General features: G+C 37.5%; 1 protein-coding gene across 1 annotated transcript; it reads left to right on the forward strand.

The window, feature by feature from the left end:
* Positions 1 to 7: 7 nt before the first annotated feature.
* On the forward strand, positions 8 to 13,910 carry LOC121368531 (serine/threonine-protein kinase Nek3-like). The gene is made up of 7 exons (XM_041493268.1): positions 8 to 131; positions 1,044 to 1,304; positions 2,168 to 2,277; positions 3,595 to 3,691; positions 4,658 to 4,765; positions 10,662 to 11,985; positions 13,888 to 13,910. Exons 1-7 carry the CDS (start codon positions 9 to 11, stop codon positions 13,908 to 13,910), a joined length of 2,046 nt encoding a protein of 681 aa, XP_041349202.1. The 5' UTR covers position 8.
* The last annotated feature ends 386 nt before the right edge of the window (positions 13,911 to 14,296 follow it).

A 14,296-nucleotide genomic window follows, 5' to 3' on the forward strand; every position in this document is an offset into this window, starting at 1 on the left:
AGTACAACATGGACATCTCTGATCGTCAACGAAAACGTCGGCGACGTGATGCCATCCATCAACTACAACGTGACGGTAATGACAAAGTGTCCTACTTCACCAGCGTAAGAACGGACGGACAAGAAGAAAAGGTAAGACATTTTCACATTAATAAGCTTCAAGGTAGCACACCGCCATCCACGTTTCTATTGATTAGAATAAAATTTCTGTCATAATAAATACACTGTGCATCCTCCCCCATCACCACACACATACACACACACACAGCATCAATATAACCATATTGTAACTGCTACTTTCACAAAGAGAGAGAGAGAGAGAGAGAGAGAGAGAGAGAGAGAGAGAGAGAGAGAGAGAGAGAGAGAGAGAGAGAGAGAGAGAGAGAGAGAGACAGAGACAGAGACAGAGACAGAGGGTGGGGGGGGGTGGGGCAAATGTTCCTCTAAAAAAACCCACCAAAAAACAATCTTCAAACAGACAAACTAAAAGCAAAACAGACGTGTTTAAGTGGAATTTAAACATCTTTTCAACAAACTTATTTACAGCGCTTTTCACTTGCAGTTAAACTTATACATCATACAGAGCAACTGGTCTCAGTTGTGTTAGTATCATTTGACAGTTTTTATTGGCTTTAGACACATCTCTGTGAATCACCCAATCATATGTCTTTAAATATGAAACGAAACGTGTGATACAACAAATCCACACAATCTTTTTCCTAACGAGTGTGTAAGAAATGTCATCTCACTCAACACTGCGATGATTCAGTCTTGGCAAGTGGGCCCATTAGGCTACTTCTCTGTTCAGCCAGTGTACCACGACTGGTATATCAAAGGCCATGGTATGTGCTATCCTGTCTGTAGGATGGTGCATATAAACTATCACATGCTACTAATGGAAAAATGTAGCGGGTTTCCACATTAAGACTATATGTTAAAATTACTAAATGTTTGACATCCAATAGCCGACGATTAATAAATCAACGTGCTCTAGTAGTGTCGTTAAACAAAACTTTTGGTAAACGGTGTTATGTTTTCCTTCAGTTCGCAGTGTCGAGGGAGAGTCTTTCACATATCAGTGACAAAGAGAGACGTTATGTGGTGAAAGGGCTCACCGCTCTGGCAGGCCTGTCTCACGAAAACATCGTCGCCTACGTGGACAGCTGGGAGGACGACAGCAACATCTACCTGGTGACTGAATTCTGCGAGTACGGAAACCTCGGCGACTATGTACGACAACGTCCCTCACGTGAGTCTGACGCTACGTACTCTCACTGGTTACTGGACATCAGCCGAGCTCTTCAGGTAAGTCATAGTGCGGTCAAAGCATTTTATTTAAGTCATAACGGGAGTCAGAAAACGTCACGTTAACAGCGGGGTCAGAGCACTTCAAATAAGTCATAGTGCGCTCAAAGCATTTTGTTTAAGTCATAACGGGAGTCAGAAAACGTCACGTTAATAGCGGGGTCAGAGCACTTCAAATAAGTCATAGTACGCTCAAAGTCATAACGGGAGTCGGAAAAAGTAAGTTACGACGGGGTCAGAGTATAGGCGTGCGGGATCCCTTTTTTCTTTTCTTTTTTTTTCTTTTTGTTTTGGGGGGGAGGGTGTTGGGGGGGGGGGGAGGTTTGTTTGTTGTTGTTTTGTTTTTGGAGTTTGTTTGTTTGTTTGTTGTTGTTGTTGTTTTGTGTGTGTGTGGGAGGGGGGGTTGTTGGGTTTTTTTTGTGTTTTTTTGTGGGTTTTTTGTGGGGGTTTTGGGGTTTTTTGAGGGGTTTTTTTGGGGGGGGGGCTGATTCTTACCCGAATTCAACGAAAATGCCTGAGTCTTGAAAACAACATTTATTCATATTAGTATTACTGCCAAACAGCTATATAGGACTACGGGTTGCAAACGAATCACTACGCATTTTTATGTGCATTACAACTAATATTGTGGGTAGAATGATGGAAATACATAATGAAAAGGTTTCAGGCATAATAATGTTGCGCGAAAAGTCAGTCTCTCTCTCTCTCTCTCTCTCTCTCTCTCTCTCTCTCTCTCTCTCTCTCTCTCTCTCTCTCTCTCTCTCTCTCTCTCTGTGTGTGTGTGTGTGTGTGTGTGTGTGTGTGTGTGTGTGTGTGTGTAAATATGTAGTGAGAGTACAACTCCGTCTAATTCTATTTTTCAGTATATACACGAGCGAGGCGTTATTCATCGCAATGTCAAACCGGAGTCTATCATGGTGTCACGTCGTTCATCGCAAACCGTCCTCAAACTGGGACATTTTCGAATCCCCAAGTCAGTAGGCCAATCTATCGTTTGTTTTAATAATATCTATGTGTTGACCTTTCAGCTGTCAAAGTATATTATATGTATCAACCCCTTCTTCGTTTTAAAAACACCAAAACGAGATTACAAAAAGCAACAAAACAGTAACTCATCAATTATTACCCTCCCCCGTAAAAAAAGAAAAAGAAATCCGAATATTAACCCTCAAGTAGAAAAACGAATATAAAGACATTCTATAAAAAACGAATATAAAAACATTCTATAAAAAACGTAACTTTTTATTAATTTACTCGGTAACAAAATTAATGTACACATGATTGCGACGGAACATTATGTAGCAAAGTGACAGATTAACTTACTAAAGTACTAATCAAAATTATACCCAGGTGATTTTCCAGTCTTATATATTAGTTATGAAAATCTCTGGAATGAAAACCATAAAAATGTGTCAGTATTATCATGACCTGTTATGGTATTCAAACAACCGGTAGAAAAAATTATAATAAATGACCTGTTATAGATAGAAATGTGAGATTATTTACAATTTTACTGCAAAACTTATGTAATTTGGAACAGACTATAACACCCAGGTTTATGTTGATTACACTTGACAGGTGAAATCACAAGTACTGAGCTAAACAGAGGTGGTCTCAGGTGTGTTCAATATCAAACTTGGTGTTATAGTCTGTTTCATATTACATATGTTTTGCAGTAAAATTGTAAATAGATATCATATTTATCTATAACAGGTCATTTATTGTCATTTTAGGTACCGGTTGTTTGAATACCATAACAGGTCATGATAATACTGACACATTTTATGGTTTTTATTCCAGGGATTTTCATAAATAATATATAAGACTGGAAAATCATCTGGGTATAATTTTGATCAGTACTTTAGTTTTAAAACTATACATAAATGTTATATCAATATTCACTATTAACTAAAATATATGTCACCAATATGTAATATATAACTGAACGGGTTACACATATTTAGCATCATACTGAATATTTTTTATTAGTATTTAATATTAATTATTATGCATGTTCCTATTATTGCTTTTATTATTTAATACCAGAACTGTACTCGACATTTATACAGTTGTAGATGTTAGTATGTTAGTTGTTGTGTAAACTAGAGATGTTCTATGATGTTACAACTTTCTATAATGTAGCTCAGTAAACTAGGAGTTTACGTGTTCTATGAAGTTACTGATCTGCAGATGTAGGTGTGATGTTGTGGTGTTTTAGATGAAGGTGTGATGTTACTGAGTTCTAAATGCAGATGTAATGTGACCTGTTCTATTACATGTACTGCTACAGAGTTCTGGAGTTGGGTTCGAGTGTGACGCAGACTGTACTAGGAACTCCTCGATTCATGAGTCCAGAGATGCAAAACGGAGAGACCTATAATGCACAGGTAATTCGTGCACTTCAGATGACGTCACTAATGACACTATGCAGCTAACACCAAATTAAATTATTATTAATAACAACCAAGAGCATGTAACTAACATTACATTTGAAAATCGCTGTGAACCCAGCAGTGATATACTAATAGTACCCTCCACATATGGCTTGTCATACCTTATTATAGTTCTATGTGCCTGCTTGCGGCGGGTTGTAGCCCGTGAATGGCAAATATGTCTGTTGGTCTCTTTCTCTCTCTCATCATTAGCTTTCTCCCACCCACCACCCTCTCTCTCTCTCTCTCTCTCTCTCTCTCTCTCTCTCTCTCTCTTCCCTCCCTCGCTCTCTCTCTCTCTCTCTCTCTCTCTCTCTCTCTCTCTCTCTCTCTCTCTCTCTCTCTGTGTTTGTCTGTCTGTCTGTCTCCACACACACATAATATATATATATATACATATACATATACACATACACATACACATACACATACACATACACATACATACACACATACATACATCGTGGCTACATTCGGTGCCACAGGTTCGAGTCTCAGCAACGGCATGGGGCAATTTGTGAGGCCAGAAATTATTTAATTATTCCCTGCGCCAGTGCGTTAATATCTATATATGTAACAGTCAACCTCGACATGCATACAATATATAGATATTCATACATCAATACATGCATACATATTAGACACAGCATCGTGGTTTAAAAATGCTTAGGTGTTATTTTGTTATTGACCAGATCTTCATTTCCTTTATTCTCAGGTTACTGCAGTCATTTATTATTTGTATGTGTCAGGCTCCATATTCATAAACGTACATAAATAAGTATCATACATTGACTTAAGTACGTTTATGAATACGGAGCCAGGTTAATACATTACTGGAGTTTGTTTATGGTGGCATGATGTTTATTTAATCCATGTATGTGTCTTGTTTGTGGCTGTATGCGTATTGTTTGTGTATTTCAGACAGATATCTGGAGTCTAGGTGTGTGTTTCAGCGATCTCATCACCGATCAGTTTAAAACTAGCGGTCCATCGAAAAACACTGTGTATGGAAATGTGCCAGGACTCGAGGTACCGCCTTTTATACCTGTCCAGTTGTGTGTGACTAGTTACCGAGTTTCACCGGTCATCTCACGCCACATACAAAGTCGAACGGTTTAAGTTTATTTTGTATTGAGCCCCTTACCCCATTTCTGTAATGGTATATTTATTAATTATGTTAATTTCTGTAATATTATATGTATTAGTTATATCGGACATTTGTTACAAAACTGCAGGAATGAGCATTTCCCATTTTCTTTGTGACGCTGATTATTGTGAAATGGTCGTTACTATATTTATTTATGATTATAATTTAAACAAGGATGAACGTATACTATACTCTTCAAACAAAGTAGGGGAACCTGAAATATTAATGTTAATATCAACTATTAGACCAAACATATGTTTTGACCACAGACATCCTAGTAAAGAACGTCCAGGTCTGTTTATCAACACACCGAAACGCATTCCATAGTTTGCACGTGCATGACGCAGTTGCCCCGTGCACGTACGTGGGGTGTCATTCTCGATTTTGACAATTTCCAGGAAGGTCGATTAATCACTGTGGAACATTATTTCTGTCAATCTATTTCATTTTATTGATCATACAGTTGTTATTGTTGAGTTCCCCGACTTTTTTGGAAGAGTATATATTTGAATGTTGATTAATGTGAACAATGCATTCAGGAATTAGACGAAATGGAATGAAATATACATCCAAATGTTTTCTTTTGGATCCAATACGTTCGATTAGCTACGTAATATTAAACTGAAAATGTTCGTTACCAGTATTTTCTCATCAACAGGGCCGTACCCTGACCAAAATCCATGGGGGGCACTAAATTTTATAAATAATTTTTAACATACTATAAAGATTAAACATTTCTATGCTATTACTGGAGATATATATAAAAAAAAAAAAGAACAAGATTCTCGGGGGGGGGGGGGGCAGCTACCCCCCTGCCCCCCGGAGGGTACGGCCCTGATCAACATGTGAGTATATTAAAAGTATTAACCCATGCACTTTTACAAATGTGTATGATGTCTAGAAAAAACAATTACGACTGTTTTCAACTGAACAGATTTGTTTTTACAATTTTTTACATTAGCGGAACGAATGTTCGGTACAGAAAAATTTGTGACCATAAAATATGACACAAAATTTGTTAAGGACCAACTCCAATGGGTGTAGCAAACCATGTGTTACCAACACTTTCGCTATTGAAAGAAAGATATAAAATAAGATAACATAACATATTTATTCAGTTATTGAGGCCACGTGACCAAGATAACTACTTTTAAAAACAAATTAATCGTGCGCTACGTGTGTACAAATTGCATGTATAATCAATTTAAACTGGCAGATTTCTTTTTAAAAACAAGGCTATTCCTTTAATACACTTTATATTTTGGGTAGAAATCAATAAATTAAATATTTCTCTTGAAGGATTTACTATAAAGTATTCTGATATGAAATATTTCCTGCTCAAAGCATAATTTGGACATACTAGAAAAATTATATTCATCTTCCACTTGATTAAGATTACACTTTAAACAGATAGTTTCATTTCTTTCTATTACTGGATTATATCTGCTTTTCTGTACTTTTAATTTATGTGACAAACACCTAAATTTAGAAAACATTCTCAAGAGATCTTTATATTATGACAAATGTAATATATACTTTTCTGTTTCTAAAAGAGATTTATAAGAAGAATATGCCTTTAAAAAATTAAAAGAATTAATTTTGTCATGTCAATGTTGAAAATGAATGTCTTTACATCTCTGTACAAAGCTAGACATAAATAACTTGATACTGCCACATTCTTGAGCAGTCCAAACATAAGAAAACCCTGTTTGAAACAACAATGGGTTTTTTTCATGTGATACCCAATTAATTGTACCAATTTCATCATGACATTTCAACATATCATAACAAAGAAAGAAAGGTATGGCTGTAAGAAAGAACCTTTATGCACATTTTAAACTGAAACTCCAGTTAAATGCATTTTGTGTATGACTTGTTTATTATGTGTCCGAATGTGCTTCTAAATGAATTAATTTCGATAAATGCAGTAAAACAAATCATAGACCTTATAGTTATGCTATTATAAATTATAAATTTACTTGTTTATAACATGGAAATGTTCGTTAAATTTGGTAACAAATTTTTCATATTAAAAAAAATGTATTTGATAAATCTGAGATCGCTATATTTTAATTTAATTCAATATAAAATGTTCGAAGTATATTTATAGAGAAATGAAAAAATTTCTGAAGAAATACATCACATTTTGCATTTGTAATTACTTCTTTAAAACAGACGTCATTATGATTTTTATGTATATATATGTGTGTGTGTATGTGTGTGTGTGTGTGTGTGTGTGTGTGTGTGTGTATATATATATATATATATATATATATATATATATATATGTGTGTGTGTGTGTGTGTGTGTATGTATATATATATATATATATATATATATATATATATATATATGTATGTATATATATATATATATATATATAGTATATATATATATATATATATACTGAACAAAATAAGAAACTTCCGCTAACTTTGCTTGAACATAACTTGATGAAAACAAACCGGGGAAATAATTGTTATATATGCGTTTAAAGAGTGTTCTATGATGCATCGTTTGGTGCAAAAATCATGGCCATAGGTTAACAGAAACGGGGAGAAATTTTGACCAAGTGTGGTAGGGATTAAAAAAATAAAAAACCCACTTAATAACGGGTATGACCACCTCTTGAATTGACCACTGCAGTAAATCGCAGACGCATAAAATTGACTAAAGTGTTGATTTCTGCCTGTGGAATATTGTTCCATTCCTGAATGAGCGCTTGACGAAGTTCGTTGACGTTAGCGGGTGGGTTGGGACGACGCCTCAGTCGTCTGTCCAGACTATCCCAGACATGCTCGATGGGGTTGAGATCAGGACTTTTAGCGGGCCAGTCATCAATGAAATCAGTGTTATTTGTCCTAAGAAAATTTACAGTGTCTCTAGCTGTATGTGAGGTGGCATTATTATGCTGAAAAATCGAGATGTTGGCGTTGTTATGGAACAGAGGAATGACGTGATGAGCGAGAATGTCATCGCGGTAACGTTGAGCATTTAAATTGCCATCAATGACGACTAGTGGTGAACGATAACCATGGGCAATGGCTGCCCAGACCATGACAGAATCCCCACCCCCGAAACGATCTAGTTCAAGAACACAACAGTCAGCATAGTGTTCATTTCTCCTACGGTAGACGTGCACCCTGCCATCACCACGTTGTAAAGAAAATCTGGATTCATCCGAAAAAAGAACGGTATTCCAGCGTCGCCGTATCCAACGAGTGTGTACACGTGCCCAATTAAGACGATTTTGACGATGACGTTGCGTTGAAACTCATCCGACGTAAGGATGTCGTGCATGTAAACCGTTCTCCCGCAGACGATTACGAACAGTTTGCCCACTGATTCGGTTATTATGAAGCCCAGGTGTGTTAGCAGCAGTAGCAGTGGCAGTTTGGAATCGATAGCGCAAATGCGTGTTCATGATATAGCGGTCTTGACCACGCCTTGTAATACGCGGACGTCGACGACGTGGCAAGTCGTTGGTGCTTCCTGTTGTTCGAAATCTTACGCGAAGATTTCGTATCGAAGATTTCGTATCGTTCGACTAGAACTCCCAACATGCCATGCAACGTCTTCTGTCGACATGCCAGCATCAAGCATGCCAATCGCCCGTTCGCGTAAATTATTGGGTATTCTTGGCATACTAAAAATGCTACAATGTAAAAAACGTTAATTTGTTTACAAATTTTGAAGCGTTTTCGTTCACTTGACAACAATCTCAGTAAGACAAATAAACAAATTGACTGAATACTACACGGGACATGTCGAACCATGCATGCACGTGCAAATTGAATTTCACGTTGTCGACGATTAACAGTGCAAAAATAATCGAAAAAATTCATGAATCCTGATAATACAGCTCAAGGCTAATACTACCTATATAATTTCATTACACAATGAATTCTTTAACACAACAAATACTATATGTACAAATCGGAAGTTTCTTTTTTTGTTCAGTATATATACACACATATGTGTGTGTGTGTGTGTGTGTGTGTGTGTGTGTGTGTCAGAGCAGATAATTCCAAATATCCAGTTACAAAAACATTTTATGCTCCACTTTTCCAACATAGTAGTCATGGGGGGGGGGAGGGGGCGTTCGACTACAACGTAATACAAAAAGTTGCATTTTTATACACCCTCCTCGACTAACAGCCAAGCAAGCAGAGGAGTAGAACGGATTATGTTCCAACTAAAAATGGAAAGACGTTTGTTTACATTACCTCTGAATTATGATTATGATTATAAAAAAATGTAATTGCTATTTCAGCAGTTTGTTAAAGCGACTGGTTCGTAGAAATATTTTTAAAGGAAATATTGGTAACTTTAATACTGTTTTTCGGTCATCTATTTATACTAAGACCGATTTGAACCGTTTTAATAAATCCACAAATTGATGGATGAAATGTTTCACTAACATGTTAGTGTGATCTTCAATATAACTCGATGGAGAGACAACTGGCAAAGTTTAAACAAGTAGTACGTAACGAACCTTTCGGGAGTTGTTTTAAATACCCTAAAACGTACTTCAACTTACATTGTTGTTAATGATGTTTGAGTTTGTTTTTAACATTGTTATAGCTGTGTGTACAATTTTTATTTGCCCAACGATAGTTGAAATATAAATTGGCTTTAATATAATATTATGAAAGATCCGTTACATTTAACAAGACATTCAACAAGACCTTCGACATCTAAGTAAATTGAAAAAATGGCATCTCATGCAAATTCATTCTATGCATTATAACAGTGTTCAAGAATATTCACTTCGACTTTTTTTCCACTTTATAACACAAATTGTTAAGAGTAAAGGATATTTCATATGCAATAAAAGACTCGAAAGGGTAGTCATTTTCAACAATGTCTGCAGTGAAAAGTACTTTGATGATGTTAAAACCAAATTAGATTTATATTCCTCATATGCTGTATATTATATTACTATCATCATTTTCTGATTTAGAACATCTTTATTTTACCGCAATTTTTACAGTGAAATGCACTGGTTTGTTGAGAATGAGTGTGGTACATTAAAGGCCGTGGTATGTACTGTCTTGACCGTTGCTGCTATATCGGTAGGAGTAGCCCATGTGGCGACAGCGGGTTTATGATGTGAATAGATATTTTAGATGTGACGTAAAGATGAATGTATTATATTATGTGGTTTAGGTCGGGTCAGGTCAGGTCATAGGGCGTTACGTGCACATTCAGAACAAGCTGTTGTAGCGCACGCCTGTCTTCCGTCCAATTATATGGATTAAATATGAATGTATTATATACTAGCAGGGCTTCTAGATTATGATAGCCCCACACCCATGGCTAGTTATATTCAATGTTGGGCTAGTAAATAATTACTATTGCCATGCCCGACGGCTAGTAAAAAATTTTTGTACAAATGTTGCAGTTTTATTTGTAAATATGAATATCCTGCCCCATTCCAACCCTCCGATGTTAGTGTTTTAAGCTCTGTCTCTCTCTTTAGGTTACATATCTGATTATTACCATTATTTAGTAAAATTGTATTAACCTAAAGTAAAATAGGGCTAGTAAATTTTTAATTGTGGCTAGTAAATGTTTGAAATCACTGATCCCATGGCTAGTGGATTTTATTTTTAAAATCTAGAAGCCCTGATACTAGGAAATGACTTAAATATGAGGGCGTAACGTTTCATATATGACCTCAAGTAACACGAATGCACTATATTTTAGAGACAGACTTTACATTGTGGACATAATGTACAATTTGAAATTATATTAATAATGATATGACTTTTACAGGAACTAGACATGCCTGTTAAGATTAAATCCACATGGTGCTCCAAGGGTTTAGCCAGAATTATCAACATGATGATTAACAAAGACCAATCGAAACGGCCAACTGCAGCCATGCTTGTTGAAGAACTAACTAAACACCTGAAAAACACTCATTCTGACTTAGATGACAGGCGCCCAGTGGTACCACCTGAGATCATAAGGGTTAAACGTGAGAAGACTAAAACAGCACCTCAGGAAGAAGACATGTACCATAGTAAGGACATGGTTGTTACACGTATAAAGAAATGTAAGGTTACAAGTGTGTCATCTAAAAGGGAAGAAGCTAAATGTGTAAAGCCTGGTAATGAACGAATTGTTTCATCCGAAGAAGTGGTTAAATGTGTGAATAACAAAAACAGTAAAGGCGTGCCACCTACAGAAGAAGAAGGATTTAAGCGTACGAAAAGAGAAGAGATTAAATGTGTAAAGTCTGATAATGGACAAGTTTTGTTACCTAAAGCAGAAAGTTGTAAATGTGTGAAGAACAGTGAGGGTGAAAGTGTGTCAAGTAAAGGTGAAGAGATTAAATCTGTGAAGAAGAGTAAGAGTAAAGATGTGTCATATGAGAGAGAAAGGGTTAAATCTGCGAAGAAGAGAAAAGATACAGGTGTGCCATCTGATAGAGAAGTGATTGCCTGTGAAACAGTCCCAGGTTTTTCATCCGAGACATACCAACCTACTTGTTGCGATAAGTCCAAAAGGTCGAGGAAACGTACAATACCACATACGGTGACATTTCGACTTGGTATCGAGGAAATTGATAGATTCAGCGAAGACATCATTTCGTCCGACTCTAGTTTAACTTCTTTGGAATCGTCGAGGAGTACAAAGGATAAAGAGGAGCTCCTTCACTCTGGAACTGGTTCAAAGAACACGGGCAGATGTACAAAGCAGCGTGAAGCCACAGACCAGCAGCGAGGGAGAACTGACAGCTTCCCTGAACCTGTCGAGGAGAAGCAAGGAAGAAATAAGGTTTGCTCGGATCACCTTTCACGGAAGACAGGTGAATTAGAAGATCAGCGTTTGCATAGTGCTGAGACAAAACTCGCCTTGGACACGGACGATTTAAAATTGTCAAATCTGAATTCTGGTACAATCTTTTCTGGATATGGGACCTCCAGGTCTGACAGCTTGAAATTTTCTAATCTCGAAAGTGGGTATGAGGCTGATATTAGTAGCCTCGCCTTTGAGACAGATGACAAACGATTGTTCACTCATGTTCATGATTCGAAACGAAGAACGAAGCCTAGATCCGTTAGCCGACCTCAACAGTCAACTAGCACTGCAGGCAAGTACAAATCAAATTATGCATTCGTTTTCATTCTTAGTCCACTGGTAAAGCGCTCGCTCGATGCGCCGTCAGTCTGGGATCGATCCCGTCAGTGGGCCCATTGGGCTATTTCTCGATTCAGCCAGTGCACTACAACTGGTATATCGAAGGCCGTGATATGTACTATTCTGTCTGTGGGATCGTGCATATAAAAGATCCCTTGTTACTAATGAATCTTTTTTAGCAGGTTTCCTCTTTGACTATAATATTTATGTCAAAATTACCAAATGTCTGACATCCAATAACCGATGATTAATATATCAATATGCTCTAGTGCTCTAGTGCTCTAGTGCTCTAGTTTAAATATAATTAGTTGTTATACTTAAGATTTATGTTAATGCTCGAGTATTAACAGTACAATGTCAGAGTCAAAACCCTAAATGTCGTCAGAATCATAATGGTGGTCACCAATATAAGCGTACGCCTACGGGATATTTATGACATGAGGGTGGGTGGAAGGGCATGCTGATTTTTGCCCGAATTAAACTGGATAACAACATTTACATGACATTGTATTTATACTGCCAAGGGTTGCAAATGAATCACTACGATTTCACATGGATTACATGGGGAGAGAATGATGGAAATGCATGGTGAAAAGGTTTTCGCTCCCGCCATCATGTCTCGTGTGGTCACCAAACAGAGACCAAGAAATATTTCCATCAAAATTGTATGTATTAGACGTGGGCCCGGCCCCCCATAATTTTGTGATAGATATAATTTTATTATATATTAATTTTCATTTTTTTTTACGATCCCCATCCAAACCTCCCCCAAAGTTCCCTTGGCATTCCACCTCATGTCACTGGGGCCCCCCCCCTAAATGGATTTTCTGGAGCCGCCACTGCTATCTATGGAGTTGGGTTTTGTTTACTTTCCCAACCAGTGCCTCGCGATTGGTACATTAAAGGTTGTGGTATGTACTGTCCTGTCCATGGGAAACTACATGCAAAAGATCCCTGGCAGTTTTATTGTTAGATGTAGCTTATGTCAATGGGTTTCGTACCTGTGTCTCGACCAATTGTCGAAATAACCATAATTATTATACACAAATAGTTGTAGTTGTAAAATGTGCTAAAGTCGCGTTAAACTAACAATCATTTCCTTAACGAGAAAATGTCGCTCTTTTTACAGCTGCGACGAGTAATGAACACCAAACTATAGCTGACCAGGCTTTCATGCTACAAAGGTAAATATCTGCCAAATATAACGAAGCATCAGCAGTCCTTAGCTCTGCTCAAAGTTCTGATCTTGTCAGATTTTAGTCAAACATTTAATTACATCTAGTCATTTCATTTACGCTTATTTTACACCTAACCATCGAGTGGTTAAACTTGCACTAGGTGGAAGCCGGTACCGGGAGGTGAACCCAGTACCTACCAACCGTAATCAAGTCTGATGGCTTCACCACCACACCACCGAGGCCGGTTACACCTGTTCTATTCTGGCATAGTACTAGTTAAATAATATAGCGTTCACTGACCGATTGACTGACTGATTGATGGATGTAACCCAGTGGTAAACCGCTCGTTTGGTGCTCGGTCGATCTAGGATCGATCCCAGTCGATGGGGCCATTGGGCTATTTCTCGTTCCAGCCAGTGCATCACGACTGGTATGTCAAAGGCCGTGGTATGTGCTATTCTGTCTTTGGGATGGTGCATATAAAAGATCCCTTGCTACTAATGGAAAAATGTAGCAGGTTTCCTGTCTAAGACTATATACGTCAAAATTACCAAATGTTTGACATGCAATAGCCGATGATTAATAAATCAATATTCTCTAAAACCAACTAACTTCGATTTATGGACTGAGTGACTGCCTGACTGCTTGTCTGATTGCAATCATCTTGTTTGTTGTAGGCCCAGTCCTCAAGTACAAATAGTGGATTACTAGATTTTGCCACTAGACAGCAGTCACGAGTTCTGGGTAGTATTACTTGTCTAACGTTTTACTACATACATTTAGCTGTCGTTCTATTGTTCTTCAGCAAACTAGTTGAAACTGTTGGGCCCGATGTTTTCCAAGCCGCATGCATCTGTCTGTCACAACGCAACGTAGATAAGGTAACTATAGCTCAGCTTAATACACACATTGCTGAATGAGTGTGAGCGGCTGTGCGTGTGCGTGTGCTATCGGCAGATGGATGGATGGATGGATGGATGGTTGGTCAATCAATCAGCTTGAAACCAGCTTGACTGGTCCACAACTATAACCGTTTATAGACCTTTTGATCCGATTTCAGTCTGGATGGTTGGTTGTGTGGATGGA

Source organism: Gigantopelta aegis, chromosome 3, assembly GCF_016097555.1.
Source record: "Gigantopelta aegis isolate Gae_Host chromosome 3, Gae_host_genome, whole genome shotgun sequence".
Classification (NCBI taxonomy): Eukaryota; Metazoa; Mollusca; class Gastropoda; order Neomphalida; family Peltospiridae; genus Gigantopelta; species Gigantopelta aegis.